At 48.5% G+C, this 18,520-nt stretch overlaps 1 protein-coding gene across 1 annotated transcript; it reads left to right on the top strand.

Annotated features, from left to right (window-relative positions):
• The first annotated feature begins 3,442 nt into the window (after nt 1-3,442).
• Nucleotides 3,443-10,402, top strand: C8H9orf152 (chromosome 8 C9orf152 homolog). The gene is made up of 2 exons (XM_061426461.1): nt 3,443-4,363; nt 8,609-10,402. Exons 1-2 carry the CDS (start codon nt 4,171-4,173, stop codon nt 9,118-9,120), a joined length of 705 nt encoding a protein of 234 aa, XP_061282445.1. The 5' UTR covers nt 3,443-4,170; the 3' UTR covers nt 9,121-10,402.
• Nucleotides 10,403-18,520: the final 8,118 nt, after the last annotated feature.

Below are 18,520 nucleotides of genomic sequence, written 5' to 3'. Positions count from 1 at the left end.
ATTTCTTTCAGAGGACTCTCTGGGATGGGATACCATTGCCAATTTTTTTTTTCTTATACTATTATTACTGTTATTGCAAATCATAGGGAAAGGGAGGTTTATTCAATAAGTGGTACTCTGCAACAGGGCAATTATTTGGAGGAAAAAATAGCTAGATTCATGCTTTATCTAAAACTCTAATACTAGAATCAATTCTAAATAGATGAAAGATTTGGGTATTAAAAGAGAGAGAGGAACCATATGAATTAAGGAAAGAATTTAAGCTTCTAACAGGCAAGCAGCCAGCAGCTGGTAGCCTCTCCTAATTCCCGTTGGAATACCTACAAAGATTCAACCAGAGAAAAGGATAACAGTTACTATTAAAAGATGAAGACTGACAGATGTCAAATGCAGTAGAAATGGAGTCCAATTTTATGGCAGATGCAGCTGGACTAGAATGGAGGGGCCTGTATTATTTTCAGCTCCAAGTAGAGAAAGGAAAAGTATTGGTCGCTCAGTCATGTCTTACTCTTCGCGACCCTATTGACTGTATAACCCACCAGGCTCCTCTGTCCATGGAATTCTTCAGGCAAGAATCCTGAAGTGGATTCCATTTGCTGAGAAGGAAAAGTGCCATTTCCTTCTCCAGGGGATCTTCCTGACCCAGGGATTGAACCTGAGTCTCTTGAATCTCCTACACTGTGGGCAGATTCTTTACCATCTGAGCCACCAGGGAAGCTGCTGCTACAGAGGCTCCCTGATTAAAAAAAAAAAGGAATGAAGAAGCTTGGGCTATTTCCCACCACTGTCTCTCAACCAATAACCCAGAGACTCGAGAGTCTGGGCAGTTAACTCTCCAGAGCAGTGGAGAATTTTAGACACACACCAGTATCCAGACACCACCCCAGACTAGGTGAATCGGAATATTTAGGGGAGGCACTGCAGCATGGGTGTTTTTTTTTAACTCCCAGGGTGGGGGACATCCCTGGTGGTCCAGTGGTTAAGAATCCTCTTTGCAATGCTGAGGATTCAGGTTCGATCCCTGGTCGGGGAGCTAAGTTCTCACATTCCATAGAGAAACTAAGCCTGCACGCTGTAACTACTGAGCCCGTGCACTCTGGAGGCTGCACGCCTCACCTAGACAGTCTGTGTGCCACAGCGAAAGACCCAATGCCGCCAAATAAATAAATGAATGTTTAAAAAAAAAAAAAACTCCCAAGGTGGTTTTGGGACTTCCCTGGTGGTCCAGTGGCTAAGACTCCAACCTCCCAAGGCAGGGGGCCGGGTTCGATCCCTGATCAGGGAACTAGATCTCACAGGCCACAAGAAAGATCGAGGATTCTGCATGTCGCAACTAAGACCCAGCACAGCTAAACAAATAAATATTAAAAAAAGAAAAAAAGACCTCCCAAGGTGATTTTAATGTGTAACCAGACTGAGAACCAGTCTTCTGCACATATTTCTCAGGTGCTATTCTACAGGGCCGGAAGGGAGATCAGGAGACTCTGTCTCCCCAGTTTTGCCACCCTGGCTCTTTGGTGACATTTCTTTCCCTCCTGGCAGTCTGGGATGCCCCTCTTCACTGTTTTCTCTCCCATCGTTTTGATTTCACTTTTTATGTTTTTCAACATTACCTTTTTACTTCTACCTGCCCCTTAAATATTGGTCTTCCCAGAGCTTGGTATCTTGAAATAGCCTCCTAAATTGGAAATTTCATTCAATCCTAAGACTTCAGCTGCCACATATGAGCTGAAGACTTCCATTCTTAGGAGGTAGGGTGAACATTTTCACCTTCATAACCCTCTTCCTGGAGTATATACTCTCCCACTGATGGAGCCCTCCTCAACCCAAGCCAGGATAATTGTGGAGGTCTTGAGGAGGTGAGGGAAAGACAGTGAGACCATTTAAACAAAAGAGTAGCACAGAAATTATGTTAAAATGTAATCTTGTAGAAGCTACACTAGCCTAGACCATTCATCCCCTCTCTCAATAGCTAGAACGTAATGACAGACCAGAAGCCAAGACAAAGAAGTTAGACACTGGGACAAGAGAAAAGAAGAAGGCAGAAGTGCACAGGAGAGACCTCTCTCCTACCCATCAAACATGAACTTGAACAAGCTAGCGGGGACTGAAAGGGAAAAGAAAGCAACTTTAGACCATCTCTCAATCCCCTGTATGCATGACTGTCTAATGATAAAACTTTTCCAATAATGAACTGTATCTTTTTCACAAATGATGACATCTGCATCTCCCTACCAAGCTTCCAGCTCCCTCCTGATGACTCAACGACCAGAGGCACTTCAAATATCACATCTAAAACAAATCCCTCTTCCTCTCCATCGCCCCAATCTGCTCCTCTCCTGTGCCATCTCCATGATGGGCCTACCACTTCTCTACCTGGTAGCAGTTAAAGTGTGACCCCCAAATCCAGATGTTGAAGTCCTAACTAGTACCTCAGACTGTGACCTTATCTGGCAACTGGATCATGGCAGATAGAAAGGCTGACTTAAGATGAGGTCGTTAGCATGGGTCCTAATCCAGTAGGACTCGTGTCCTTATACAAAGGGTAAGTTGGACTCAGAGACACACATACATCATGTGACTACAAAGGCCAAGGTCAGGTGATGCTTTTACAAGCCAGGAAATGCCCCAGGCTGCCAGCAAACCACCAGAAGCAAAATGAGAGGCATGGAACAGATTCCCTCTCAGATCCCAGAAGGAACCAACCTTGCTGACACCTTGATCTTGGACTTGCGGCCTTCAGACCTGTGGGACAGTGAATTCTTGCTGTTGACACCAGCCCGTGGTACCTTATTACAGCAGCACACACTACCCAACACAGCATACAGCCTACATGCGTATGGCATGTGTGTGCTGTGTGCGTACCCTCCATCGTGTCTGACTCTTGGTGGCCCCATGGACTGTAGCCTGCCAGGCTCCTCTGTCCTTGGGATTCTCCAGGCGAGAATACTGGACTGGGCTGCCATTCCCTTCTCAAGGGGATCTTCCCAACCCAGGGCTTGAACCTGCATCTCTTATGTCTCCTGCACTGGCAGGCGGGTTCTCTACCACTAGCACCACCTAGGAAGCCCATATGGCATATATAACCTAACAAAGATTTACGCTCCATCTCTTGTCCAATGTCCTATGGCTAAATACCATCCCACTGCTTTCCAAAATGTCTCTAAATTCAGCTGCTACTGTTTCCACTGCCTCTGCAAATACTTTGGGTAACTGTGTTAGGAGAAGATAGAAAGCTTTATCGGTCAAATGCAGCCCAGGATAGATCAAAGCTGATGTGTGTGAAAGAGAGACAGAGTTTAGGATTCAAACAGGATGTAGGCATAGTGGGGCTGCCAAGCAGAGGGGGAGGGTGCACCCAGCTGTGGGTAAGACAAACACCAACCTGACTGGTTGGGAAATGCTGAGACCACAGAGGCTACACTGAATGTCAAAGGGGGTGGGGCTGGCTGGAGGCCACGGCTCGCTGGGGCTGGGCTTTCTCCCGGGTTGCACACCGTGGGGGTGAGTGGAGGTCTCAGGGGTACCTTGCTGCTGGGTCGGTCTCCCTCTGCCCAATGCTGGTGCATATCCCCTGGGCACCAGCTCCTTCGCCAACTGCCAACCAAACGGGCAGGTTTGCTGACAAGCATTCGCAGTCCAGTCCGAGAGGCGTGAGCCAAGTTGGGCGCCTGGCCTCCCTCAGCACTAGCTCCAGCTCTGCCAGGAAACAGGAGGTGTCATGGGAGCTCCTGGATTTTGCACTTTAGGATCAAGCAGCGAAGGACCTGGAGCAGGACATCCCCTGGACGCTAAAAGGATCTGAATAGCTGGGCTTGCCTTTCACCCTGCCCCCAGCTCCTCAGTTTCTCACTTCTATTTGCTCCTTGCCCTCTTCCTCCTCCTGCTGCCCTCCAGTCCTCACGCTTCTCCGCCGTCCATCTCTGCTGTCACCTTCTTCCTCCATTCTGTATCCCCTCTTTGGACCCCCTCCTTCCCTTCCCTCTCCCTCAATTTCCCTCTTGCAGCCCCCCGCCCCCCGACCGGCCCTTTCCACCCCACCTCCCCTCTTCCATTTCTCACTCTCCCTACCTTGCTCTCCACGGGATCTGGCTACCTTCCTCCTCACTTCCCTGAGCCCCACCACCCCCTCGCCCCGCCCACCCGTGTTTGCTTTCCTCCCGGATCCGGATGAAGGGGTTGCCCTGCCCGTGCCCCGCCCTGCCCCACTTCTGGCAGCTGGGGTCTTGCTACATGGCCGAGGGCTCCGGGCCTCCGGCCCCCCGGAAAGGGCCCCTGCTTAACATCCAGCTCCTGCGAGCCCAGTATGAAGGCCTGAGACGGAAGCAGAGGGCCCAGGCCCACGTCGTGGTGCTCCCGAAAGGTAGGGCTGGGCAGGTGCTGAGGGTAGAGGACCTGGCTGTGGGCAGAACGGGTGGCAGAGCTGTGGGCAGCGCAGGGCCAGGCCTCTGCAGGCCCTCCCGGTGGACAAAAGCGGGGAGACAGGGTCAGAACAGAGGGGCTGGTCTGGGTGCCAGCTGAGGCAGGGGGCTCCATTCCTGGCCTCTGCTCTTAGATTCTAATCTTGCTGAACTGGTCTGCCTGGTGAGCCGGGCTTGGCCCCCGGCTAGGCCACGTGGGGAGATGGGAGCTGTGCTTCCTGGCTGGGTCCCACTCAGGCACCTCCTGCAAACCAGGGAAATGGGCTCTGGAGAGAGAACACGTGATATTTCCATCAGCATGGGCATCAGCCAAAGGAAACACAGGGCCCAGGGGCCCAGGAGGCACCCAGGCTCACCCACCAGCTGGAGAAGCACTGAGATATAGAAGCCCCTCCTTCAGGGGAGAAGCCTCCCTTCCATTAGGAACTCAAATTTATTCCAGGAGGAAGTTAGGAGCACAAGACTCAAATCTCAGCCCCTCATCCTCTAAACCCAGAGGAACCAGTTAAGAGAAGTAGGAAGACCCTCTGAGAGGTGTAGTCTGCCCCGGGGAATTTCCGTGGTTGTTTATATCGTTCACAGTCCCTGGGAGCCCACCCTGCTCTAGGCTGGGCTGGGAGGGAATCAGGGGCCAGAGGGACTTCACTGCCTGGGAAGTGACAGGAAGTGTGCTGCCATGGGCTAAAAGCGCCCCTCTCGTGTGACTTGGGCCAACCAGTGGGATCTGTCTGCACTGACCTGGCACAGCCAAATAGCACCCCCATCTGTGCAGGGAGAGCTGACAGTTTCCTAAAGCTTTCCCATCCTCAAGGGTGTTTATTCACTCACTCACTCAACAAACATTCATTAAACCTGTATCAAGTGAAAGCTGATTTAACACACCTGTGATTCCGACTCACAAAACTATGTGATGTGCATGTCCCAAAGACATCACAAACTCAGCACACCGCATAGCATTTACCACCCCTGCCCCAACCTTCCCTGCTGGCCCCTTCTCCTGCATCCTGTAATTCAGAGCTCCTGCCTCCATCATCACCACGTGATGAGTTACCATGTCATGAATTAGGACAGGTTAAGGCAAGGGGGAGTGCTCAGTCACTGCTTCCCCAGGGAAGGCTTCTGACCCACAGGCTCGGTCAGGGTCTTTCGGGGTACTTCTTTCACAGCAGTCTACAAGTTCACATTCCTGCTCTAGCTGTGAGAAACGGTGTGCTGTCTGACGGGATGTCCCTGTATTGGTCACTGAAGGACAGCCTGAGCCCCAGCTTTGCCACTGACTGGCTCTGCGCGGCTTTGAACAAATCCCATAAATTCCTCTGTGACTCAGTTCCCTCATCTGTCAATCGGGAATAACTATAGTCCCCAAAGTATAAGATTGTGGTGGGAACGAAACAAATGAATATGGACAAAGCTCCTTGAGACTTTCTGTGTTGATCGGCTAAGGACCAGGTCACTAGGTCATACGAGACTGAGTTGGAAGGACACTTGAAGCACTTGGACTGGGAGTGAGGATTAAGGTGGTTCTCCAGGGAGAAATCAGAGTCCGATTACAAACTGTGAAAGTGTTAGCTGCTCAGTCGTGTCCAGCACTTTACGATTCCATGGACTGTAGCCCGCCAGGCTCCTCTGCCCATGGAATTCTCCAGTCAACAATACTGGACTGGGTTGCCATTTCCTTCTCCAGGGGATCTTCTGACCCAGGGACTGAAACTGAGTCCCCTGCATCGCAGGCAGATTCCCTGGTGGCTCAGACAGAAGAGAATCTGAGCGACATTCACTTTCAGATTATAAAAATGAAGTGAAAAAATGGTAGAGGCAAAAAAGCAATTCCGCCTGCACGTTAGCAATAGGGGCATGGTGATACCACCCAGTGAGATAGGGAATATAGGAGAAAAATATTTCTGATAGAGAGAGATGAACTTGTGAATATGCTACATTCGAATCCCTGATCAGGGAAATACATCCCACACGCCATAACTAAAAATCCCGCATGCCACAACTAAAGATTCCATGTGCCACAATTAGGACCCAGCACAGCCCAAATAAAAATTTTTTAAACAAGCTGCATTTGAGGGAATTATCTGTAAAGCTTCCAACCAGCCTGGATCTCAGGAGAGTAATTTGGGCTGGAGATATAGGTTTGGGGTCGTCAACAAATTGCTGAAGTCACAGGCATGGATAAAATTGTGGGGGACCAATCCATAAACTGATAGGAGGCTGGGAGGAGAATTAGAGGTACAGAATGCTAAATTATTGAAGGCACAAGCAGAGGAATAAAAGTCAGAGAGGACAGCAGTTGAAATAGTAGCAGATGAATACCAGCCTGAAAAAGGAAATTTATACATGCTGAATCTTGGATGAACCCAGATGAATCTTGAGGATATTACGCTAAGCGAAATAAGCCAGTCACAAAAAGACAAACGCTGTAGTGATTTACTCATATGAGGTACATGGAGTTATCAAACCAGAGACAGTAAGTAAAACGGTAGTTGCCACAGTGGGGGTGGAGGAGATGAAGAATTGTTTAATGGGTATAGTGTCAGTCTGGGAAGATGAAAAAGTTCTTGAGATCAGTTGTACAACCATGTGACTGGACTTAACACTACTGAACAATACACTTCAAAATGGCTAAATGTGGTAAGTTTTATGTTGTATGGGTCTTGCCACAATTTATTTTTCTTACATGGAGGAGAAAACCAGGAAATATTAATGCCATGAAGCCAAGCATGTAGAGGGAATTTAGAAGACAGGAGTCCTTTGCGTCCAGCACATCTGAGACCCAGGAAGACAGAGTGGTTATTGAGACCGGCTCCCACTAAAACTAGATTTCAGCATCTCAAGACACGGCGTTGTATCCGGAGAGGCAGGTATTCTGGGAGCTGATTAACGGCAGGAAGGCTCTGGAATGAGCTTTCCTCTTAACATTATGGGATGTATTCAGGTTCTAGAAACGGCAGGTGTTTTGGATCCTGAGTGCTGGAGTTCCAGGCTCCTCCTGGCTTTACTCCTTCAGCAGCATCTCTCTATTCCCACTGCGGACGCTGTCACCTGCAGGGCCTCCTGTAGTGACAAATATCAGAATGCTCAAGGGTGCTGTGCTGACATTTCAGAGGCAATTCCAGGCTTGTCACAGGCCTCCTTTCTATAGGAAAATGACATTCAGTCATTCCTCCAACCCTCGCCACCACCAAGCGTTGACAAGAAACTCCATGTTCCACAAGGTGGTAAAAAGATGCCCCTGAGAAGGAACAGAGGCATCAGCCCAGCTGCTCATCCCTGAAGCCAGGGCAGGAGAGCAGACGGGGCTGCAAACATGTTTCCAGGACAGCGGCTATAAGATAAAAGATAAAGACCAGTCCTCCGAAAGGAGCTGCTTCAAGCACAGCCCCTCCTCCTCTGCCTTGGACGCTAAACCCACCATCAGAACCCCATAACACCAAAGAATAACCCCTTTCCACTGGCCAGTGTATATGAATCACACCTGTGGGTGGACATGCGCACGCCCTTGCTCCTGGTTGTTCTTTCAGCCTCAACTGTGACTTTCCCAGCTCTCCCTAGGGTTCACTCCCTCACCGCCAAGACTGAAGTCTATTATTAAACTCTCTCATTCTTGAATTTTCTTCCACAGCACTGCTTACCACGGGGACTTTTATTACCATATGTTTGCTTATTCCTTTTCTACTCCATTGTTTATTCCAGGACTTGGGAACACAGTAATGAACACTGAGACAAAAACGACCCCTTTATGACGTGGTCTAGTGGGGTAGAAAGTGAAAGGGTTGGGTCCCTGGGTTGGGAAGATCCCCTGGAGAAGGGAATGGCAACCCACTCCAGTATTTTTGCCTGGGAAATCCCACGCACAGAGGAGCCTGGTGGGCTACGGTCCATGGGGTCACAAAGAGTCGGACACGACTCTGCAACTAACACTTTCACTTTCTACTTCACTAGGCCATATCATGAAGGGGTAGATTTTGTCTCAGCCTGGCACATTATAAATACTTAATAATGGACTGAATGAATAATCGTGTGTGAATGGGTGTGTGTTAGAGATAGCGCGTGCACTGGGGATCTGGCCTCCTTGATGTCCTGGGCATGGACCTTCTCAGCTTGAAAGCTCTGAGAACCCCCCAACCGAGGGCTGCCCGTGTACCTTCCAGCAGTGACCTGTCGGCGCCTTGCTTTCTCAGGGGGGAACCTGCCCGCCCCAGCCGAGTCCATGGTCAGTGCTGTTTGGATTAACAAGGAGAGAAGGCATTCCCTGACCCCGGAAGAGGCGGCTCCTGAGGCAGAGGAGACGCTGGAGGAGGATGACAGCGGCTGTCTCCAGACCCCCGAGTCTCCGTGGCACACACACCTAGAGATGCACCGCCTGGTCCAAACCTTCCGCCAGGGAACCAGTCTCCACGTAAGACACAAGGACAAGTTCACGGGGTCTGAGCCAAGGCTCCCAGGCTTGTTTGAAGACACACAGATGACTCAGCAAGAAACCACCATCCCAGAAACAGCCCAGCCTGAGTGCCAAGCAGACGAGTCACAGACAAAGACAGTGGGATCTGGCTTCCACGTGGGCACTCAGGGCCCTCCTGCCATAAAGAGGCCACACCGGGCTGGAAAACCAGCTCACTATCCATTTCCCCAGAGGAAAACTCCCAGGATCTCCCAGGCCGCCCGGAACCTGGGCTTATATGGTCCAGCCTGAAGCTCTCTACTCAGAGGCCTCCACTTTGAGGCCACGTATGGCCTCATCAAGGAACCTGGGAGGCAGAGGCACAAATGAGGCCTGGAGCTGTGAGCAGAGCCGAACGACGTCAGTTGTGGGTCAGACTGTGGGAAATGAACTTTACAGTGGGCACAGGGTCTTGTGCCTCAAAAAAAAAAAAAAAAGAAAAAGAGACTGCCCAGACCAGACTGCTCACAGCTCAGGATGAAAGGGTGCTGACCCATCAACACAGCCCCATTCTGCTCATATAAGAAGACAGTGCTGTGGACATCGGCTCGGTCCCTGGATCTAGAGAATTCTGAAACATAAAACAGAGACCCTAATCAATGGAAACCTCAGCAGTGCCCTGGAGTCAACAGGCATGGGCAACCATGTTTTCAGTACTTTCTGAGGATTCCTCACATGTCCTGGAGAAGAGGAGCTCTGAGAACTGTCTCCTTCTGGTTGCTATGCCTGGAGGCCAGCACACTTAGAAGTCACTCCCTTCATTTATAGTGACCACAGCATTTCAGCCCCAGCCTCCCAGAATATAGTCACCCTGGGTAAAAAGCGTCAAGACAACGCTACCTGCTGTTCTGTGTGTTTAAGGGTCTTTAGGAAGAGTTGGTCTTCTCTCCCCCCTCATTGAGACTGCACATTCCAGCCTCATTATAGATTTATTTCCTTTCCCCTTCTCCCTCCATCCTTTCTTCTTTCCTATTTGTCGTCTCTCTCCTTCCCTCCCTCAATCTCTCTCTCTCCAAATTAAACATTGCCCATCACTGAAGATATATAGTAACAGAAGCCTCAGAGAAGAAAACAAAGCAATGTTCCTGCTTGGAAAAGTATATGTTCCTCAAAAACTGCTCCCCTTTCAGCCACATTTGAATCATTCAGATCCTTCCTGGTATATTTTAAACCAAAGTAAAGCAACTGTTACTTGGTTAGTGGGGAAGAAAGCATCTTACCTGGTTAACTTTAATCAACACACTTAAACACACCTAAGGTGACTTTTCCTCATGCTATCTTCTCTCTCTGTAAAGTTTCACCCACATCTTCCTTTTTCCCCGTGGTGCTTCAGGCTTGCCCACCCACATGGAGAGTTGTTAGCTAGGAGTGTCATTTTCTCTCAAAAACACGTATGTGCCTTCTCCTTGAGCCACCCTGAAACTCCCTCCAACCTGGGGATTCCTTTTGATTCCTTTTGTGAATAATTAATGCATCAGTTGTTAGTTTTTTACAGTCTAATAAAAAACAAGACATTTTGCTGAAAACAAAACAACTTTATCCTTTGCTTTTATTTTACAGAGGCTTCCCACAAGTCAGTCCTCTTTCTACCATGGTAATCAGGATAGGATATATTTTGCTGAGTAACAAACAAGCTCCAAATCTCACCATACAAGCTTACTTTTTGTTCACTCATAGACATCTCACTGTGGATATGGGCAAACTTCCAGCCCAGCTCTCCTACAACTACTACTACTAATTCAAGCTTCTTCAATCTTGTGGCACCACCTTATCAACACTGGTTTCCCTAATTACTGTAGCAGAAGAAGAAAGTGTATTAAAGAGTCAGAACCAGCTCTCAAACCACTCTGCTTATGTTTCATTGTCCAAAACAAGTAACACAGACATATTTCCACTTCATGGGTATAAAGGAAATGCAATCATTCCATGTGCCTGCAAGGAGAGAAAGAATAGAAATATGGATGAACAAAAGTAATGACTAATACTGGTAGAGAGGGGCTGCTGCTGCTAAGTCGCTTCAGTCGTGTCCGACTCTGTGCGACCCCATAGATGGCAGCCCAACAGGCTCCCCCGTCCCTGGGATTCTCCAGGCAAGAACACTGGAGTGGGCTGCCATTTCCTGCTCCAAAGCATGAAAGTGAAAAGTAAAAGTGAAGTCGCTCAGTCGTGTCCGACCCTTAGCGACCCCATGGACTGAAGCCTTCCAGGCTCCTCTGTCCATGGGATTTTCCAGGCAAGAGTACTGGAGTGGGGTGCCATTGCCTTCTCTGAGAGAGTGGCTAGGTCACAATATTAGATACAATCAATTATTTTTAATATAGTAAGTAGCTATTAAGGGATTTACAAATAAGACTAAAATGATTTGACCTGCAGTTTAACCAGATGACTCTGGTTGTTCGTGGAGAATGAGTTGATGGTCATGCTAAAGAGCAATGTCAGGGAAAAGAATGACCAGGGCAAGTTCAGTGGAAAGACACTGTTAGGTAAAGCATGAGTGGGAGCAGAGAAAGCAAATGAAAGTAGACACATTTGACATAAATATATTTTGGAGATAGAATCAGTAGGACTTACTGAAGAATTACCAGCTCAATTTGAAGGATACTGAGTTAGAGATGCTTAGAGACACACAGATGAAAATATCAAATAGGCAAGTATATAAATGAGGCTAGAGTTCTGGGCTAGACATAAGAACTGACGTGTCATGAGTATGTAGAGGTGCTTAGAATGAGAAAGGCACACCTATGCAGACTGTAGAGAGAAGACAGGGTCCAGAATGAGGGCCAGAATGAAAACTCCCAATGCACTTAGTTGAAAAATCTCTAAGGATTTTTCCAATCCTTACTCAGAAGTGGGGTAGAGGGAGGAGGAGACAGTGAGGGAACTGAAGAGAAGTGACCAGGAGAGAAGGGGGCTCCTGGATGTCGAGTCTCAGACCTCAGAGGCAAGAGATAGAACAAGATTTTGCACGGGTCACTCCCCTAACTGCAAACCTCCAAATGCCCATTTTCTAGAGTCCACGCTCTTCCTCTGTCTGGTTTAAGAGGCCAGAGTCCAAGAAGCAACGCCAGATGTTAGCAAGTTCAAGTCAGAGCCAGCTGATGTCCACCAAGGCTGACAGCGTGTTTGCCCCAGAGGCATAGCCTTCTCCTGGGATGGGGTCATCCTTGTGCCTGGGGAGGAGCTGAGGATTAAGTGTTCTCTGTGGTAGAGCTTGAAGGGAGAGGGGCAAGGGGAAGGTTTGCTTTGAATCCTTCCACTCTTTCCCACAAGGCTGCTTCTGCCAGGAGCATTATACCAGAACAATCTTTATTGCTCAATTATAGGCACACCACTTCTCCTAATCCACAGGCGGTCAAACCTGTGTAGCAAAGGGCTCAAATGACCTGTGGGCTGTGGCCACCCACTTTGGTTTTGTCTCCCTTGACAGTCAGGGCTGGAGCTAACCTTCTTTTTCTATATTCTCCCCAAGATTGGCAGAAGCTTTTTCCAAAACGAGAGAATAAATCCTGCCTCCAGTCGCTTACCTTAGGGTCACTGAGTCTTCCAGCCCCCGTGCCATCTTCAGGGGCTTGGAGGCAGGTGCATCTGGGCTCGTCTCAGCACTTACCATTGGTAGACCTGACCTCAGTTACGCTCAGAGCCGCAAATTGCCCAGTTGTAAAATAAGGTGATAAAAGGCCCTGGAGTGTGGGAGGTGGGGAAGGAAGTATCTGTCACATTAGCAGTCAATTCTAATCTATGCCCGCTAGGGGGCAGGCTCCCCTCAAGCCCGCTCAGCCTGATTCCTTAACTTATCCCGTGGCTGTTCAGTCGCTCAGTCCTGTCTGACCCTTTGCGACCCCATAGACTGCAGCACGCCAGGTTACTCCCTGTCCTTAAAGCCCTTTCATCCCAGTTCTTAAGACTTGAAACGATTCGAATGTAAAGTCTACCGCCATACAAGTCAGATCCCACCAAACTCCCCACCCCCAAGCACAGCCCTGATTTACACCTTTAAGATGAGAGGGAGAGGCGTGGTCATCTTGCTCACACACCCCTCCCCTCCTCTGTGTGCACAACTTTTTGGTTTTAGGGTAGAAGGCCACAGGCCACAGAGGGAGGGCCCTTTGTGTGACTGGCTGTGGTGTAGTTTGGGTCTCTTTTGCCTTGACCTTTACACTAACCTAGCTCGAGGTCTGCAGGTTGGTGTGGACAGGCGGTGGCCGCCACAGGCTCCTGCAGATGAGAAACTCCACTGCAACAGCTCCCTTTGCCTTGGAGGGGAGCGGGGTGGGGGGGGGGGGGAGGGGGGAACGGGGGGGGAGGAAAGGAGGGGGCGGCGGGGAGGGTCCCTCCTGAGAATGGTTATGCTTGGTGGTGCAGCCAGCCACCCACCCCTATACTTGCATCAGAGGTCCACATCTCTTTGTCCCTCCATGGCCAAGGTCTCATCTACCCTCTGCTGGCCCACTTAGGCTCGTAGACACAGACGAGGTATTTTCTGCACCTAGATGCTGTAACCATCCTTACACCTTATCCCCTTAGGGATTCCATATTGACTTTTTCCCCTCTGAGGTCTCTCCCCTTCTCTTGGGGCAAGCCTACTTGCTGAGCAATCATCCAATTGGGGAATAATGTGTCACTCCGCCCCCTTTCTTGCAATATGAACAACCTAAAAAAGAAAAAAACCTCTTTGAACTTCCAGCCTCCCTCTCTCTTGTACTCACTTCCAGGGACAGGGAAGAGGGAATGGCCTTTATACAAATACTGAATGTCCTGCAAAGGTCAACAAAGCCGGACGCTAGTTAAAGTGCTAAGCACAGATTTTCATCACTAGTAGGCTATTGCAATAGGGCACTGAAAGCTTCCATTTGTACGGCAAAGACTGAGTGTTTTAAGGGGGAGAATGAGGAAGTAGGGAGGTGGGGAAGTAGGGATCCAGTGGTCAGGAAAATGAAAAATTATAGAAAGGAGAAGTGTGGGATTGGTCCATGTAAAACCCATCTGGGTTTGCTAACTGGCACCTACCAAAATCAGGTTCCTATGGGCTTCCCAGGTGGCGCAGTAGTAAAGAACCCACTTGCCAATGCAGTGAGACATAAGAGACTTGGGTTCAATCCCTGGATCGGGAAGATCCCCCTGGAGGAGGGCACGGCAATCCACTCCAGTATTCTTGCCTGGAGAATCCCATGGACAGAGGAGCCTGACGTGCTATGGTCCATGGGGTCACAAAGAGTTGGACACAACTGTGGTGACTTAGCACACACCCACCCTCCCACAGAGATCAGGAGACAAGGACCCTGTTTTCCTCCAGGTGTTGGCTGTAACAAAATAGTAAAATACATTCTTTTGGCATCATTGTAATTTCTCAGACAGGCATTTTAAGGGGGGCTTGGGTCCCTGAGGATGCTGCCTTAGGAACCATGTTCACATGGGCTCAAGTCTTCAAAGGCCAAAGCTGAGGACTAGTCAGAGAGAAAGGACCCACAGGAGCCTAGCTAGGGTTTGGTCAAGGAAAGAATCTTTGTCAGTCCTCAAGGGCAGCTTCCTGCCAGTCTCAGATAAGGGTCTGAAGAAAAAGAGTCATGCCCAGTCCATCAAAATATTAAGAGCATCTGTCGCCCATAGCTGGGCTTCTCAAATATGGGCAGGCATCAGAATCACCTGGACAGCTTGTTCAACCACTGCTGGCTGATCCCCACCCCATCACTCCCTCAAGCAGCAGCTGTGAATGGGCGGGGCAAGAATCTGCATGTCTAACAAGGTCCCTGGTGGTGCTCATCCTGGGAAACACATTTTGAAAACCACCGCTTCGCAGACTATGGCTGAGCTACAGACCTGGCAATTCTTAACATGTGAGGGTTCTTTGTGCCTTTTGTTTTCAGCTGTGGATCACAGACACCATTGGGGGAAAACGACGATTCCATGGGCACCACGACTCTCCTGTTGTAGCAGCTTCAATAGGGGAGCCCCTGTCCCCACCCCACCTCCTGGATCTATCAGACTGAGTGGGGGCTGTGAGCAGAGGTAAGACACTGTCACCACCCTGACTGTGTCTGGACTGAGATGACTGTTTCTTCTTAGTAGGAAATTAATCCTGCAGTACACCCCTAGGTGGCTACGCGCGTGCGCACACACACAGAACCCTAGGTGGAAGGGAGAATTTACCTCCAGAAGCTGAGCTGTTGATTGGGCACACACAAAAAAGTACCAAAATCCCCAGCCATTTTCTAAGTCGAGAACTTCCCAGGCATCTGGATTCCAGGCAAACTCACAGGAAATACAGCATCCTGTCCACGGCCCGTCTGGCCTCCTCCCTATGCACTCAGGCTCCCCAGGGAGGTGCCTCCAGCACTGTTGCTGCCACGGCTCACACCAACTTAAGAAAAAGGGTTTCCTCCACAGTCCCTGCTTCCTCATAAACCAGGGTTTTGTTATGTTACTACTGATTGGGAGATTTTTGTAGAAACTAATGCCTGTGGCTGGTGATTTTTATTTTGGCCAGTCAAAAATTATTGTTATTTCACGAACATTTTGCGAGTTATTACATTCAATTGTTGCTTTTGAACTGTGGTGTTGGAGAAGACTCTTGAGAGTCCCTTGGACTGCAAGGAGATCAGTCCTGAATATTCATTGGAAGGACTGATGCTGAAGCTCCAATATTTTGGCCACCTGATGCAAAGAGCTGACTCATTGGAAAAGACCCTGATGCTGGGAAAGATTGAAAGCAAGAGAAGGGGACGACAGAGAATGAGATGGTTGGATGGCATCACCGACTCGATGGACATGGGTTTGGGTAGACTCCGACAGTTGGTGATGGACAGGGAGGCCTGGCGTGCTGCTGTTCATGGGGTCGCAAAGAGTCAGACACGACTGAGCGACTGAACTGAACCGACTGAACTAAACATTCAGTTGTTACACCCGACACATCTATAAAGTCTTCTCCAGCACTGGGAGTTTCATCCTCACTTTCCGTATCAAATCAGTCACTAAGGCTTTCTGTCTTCTTATTGATCTAATATTCACACTGTCTGAATCAGAACTATATTCTGAAGAACTCTCATCTTCTGAGACACTAAGCCTATATGTCGCTCAATCAGAGAAAGTATCTGCTTAAAATTCACTGAAAAATTCTTCACTCACAATCTCACAACATGTCACTTTTGAGAATTCTACAGTAACAGACTTGCATTTAAAATATACACGAGGCTGGAACAAAAACCTAATGGTGCGAGGTGTGAATGATAATGACAATCCCAAGTTGTAGAGTGAACCCTTGATCAAGTGTACGCTCTAACGACTTCACATGGTGATGTTAATTGCATTGCTCTCTAGGAGCATATTAATACGTCTCTGTGTGCCAACAGTGTGCTGGCACCTCTGGGTGTGTATGGTGAAGGGGTCCCCCCACAGTGGCTAATGAAGGAGGCTGGTGGGGACGATGGAAGCAAGGGCACTGAGAGCCCAGCCCCTCCTGTCCTTGGGAGCTACAGTCAAACGCCCCCTCTGAATGTCACCCTCTACCACGTGTCCCACTGGCTGTGCAACAAACTGCCCCAGAGATGCATCGCATGACCACTACCTAATACTTCATGCCTGGCCTCTTTTTTTGGCTTTATATATTTTGGAAAAAAAAAAAAAAAGGTTTTAAACTTGACTTTCTTGGGTTTTGAGAGAGGCATTCAAACATTCTTTTGGCTTTCTGGAAATATTAGAAATGTTCTGTGGTGCTAACTCCAGGATCAGGTCCTTCCTGAGGGAATCTTTCTTCTTTGGGGGTGACTATCCTGTTTAAGATCTCTGCATCCCAGAAAAACCATATATTAAATGCATATATGTGGAATCTAGAAAAATGTACAGATGAACCCATTTCAAGTACAGGAATAGAGATGCAGATGTGCAGAAAGGACATGAGGACACAGGGCCGGGGAAGGGGAGGGTGGGATGAACTGGGAGAGTGGCACTGACATCTATGCGCGGCCATGGGTAAAACAGAAAGCTAGTGGGGAGCCGCTCAGCTTGGCGCTCTGTGATGATCTAGAGGGTGGAATGTGGGTGACGGCGGGAGGTCTAAGAGGAAGGGCGTGTGTATACATATAGCTGAATCACTTCATTGTACAGCAGAAATGAACGTAATACTGCAAAGCAATGATACCCCAATAAAAGAAAAAAATAAAGACCTCTGCATCCCAACTTGTGAGCGGTGCACCCTTGATTTAAGGCCATTAGTTCTAACACGGTTATATAACTTGCTCAAGGTGGCACACCCAGCAAATTGCAAAATGAGAGGTAACCTCAGGCAGCCACATTCCAGTATGTTAGGTACACTGTTGTGCTCAGTCCTGTCTGACTCTTTGTGACTCCATGGACTGTAGTCTGCCAGGCTCCTCTGTCCATGGGAATTCCCAAGCAAGAATACTGGAGAGGGTTGCATGCCCTCCTCCAGGGGATCTTCCTGACTGAGGGACTGAACTCACATCTCTTCTATCTCCTGTACTGGCAGATGGGTTCTTTACCACTAGCACCATCTGGGAAGCCCTAAAACTACCATACAATCTAGCAATCCCACTCCTGGGCATATCCAGATAGAACTATAATTTGAAAAGATACATGCACCCTCAATGCTCATAGAAGCACTATTTACAATAGCCAAGAAAATGGAAACAATCTAAATGCCCATCGAGAGACGAATGGATAAAGAAGATGTGGTACCTATATACAATGGAATGGTTCAGTTCTGGTAGGTTTAGTCGCTCAGTTGTGTCTGACTCTTTGCGACACCATGGACTGGGAACTTTCATGTTCAGTTCAGGTCAGTCACTCATTCGAGTCAGATTCTTTGCGACCCCATGAACTGAAGCACGCCAGGCCTCCCTGTCCATCGCCAACTCCCAGAGTCCACCCAAACCCATGTCCATTGAGTCGGTGATGCCATCCAACCATCTCATCCTCTGTCATCCCCTTCTCCTGCCTTCAATCTTTCCCAGCATCAGGGTCTTTTCCAATGAGTCAGCTCTTTGCATCAGGTGGCCAAAGTACTAGAGTTTCAGCATCAGTCCTTCCAATGAACACCCAGGACTGATCTCCTTTAGGATAGACTGGTTGGATCTCCTTGCAGTCCAAGGGACTCTCAAGAGTCTTCTCCAACACCACAGTTCAAAAGCATCAATTCTTCAGCACTCAGCTTTCTTTATAGTCCAACTCTCACATCCATGCATGACTACTGGAAAAACCACAGCCTTGACTAGACTGACCTTTGTTGGCAAAGTAATGTCTCTGCTTTTTAATATGCTGTCTAGGTTAGTCATAGCTTTTCTTCCAAGGAGCAAGTGTCTTTTAATTCCATGGCTACAGTCATCATCTTCAGAGATTTTGGAGCTCAAGAAAAATAAAGTCTCTCATTGTTTCCATTGTTTGGAAACGATGGGGAAACATTCCACTGTTTCCCCATCTATTTGCCATGAAGTGATGGGATAAAATGCCCTGATCTTAGCTTCTGAATGTTGAGTTTTAAGCCAACTTTCACTTTCATCAAGAGGCTCCTTAGCTCTTCTTTGCTTTCGGCCATAAGGGTGGTATCATCTGCGTATCTAAGGTTATTGATATTTCTTCTGGCAATCTTGATTCCAGCTTGTGCTCATCCAGCCTTGCATTTTGCATGATGTACTCTGCA

Source organism: Bos javanicus, chromosome 8 (assembly GCF_032452875.1).
Source record: "Bos javanicus breed banteng chromosome 8, ARS-OSU_banteng_1.0, whole genome shotgun sequence".
NCBI lineage: Eukaryota > Metazoa > Chordata > Mammalia > Artiodactyla > Bovidae > Bos > Bos javanicus.
The sequence above is the reverse complement of the archived record's forward strand: the minus strand, read 5'-3'. Positions and strand labels throughout refer to the sequence as shown.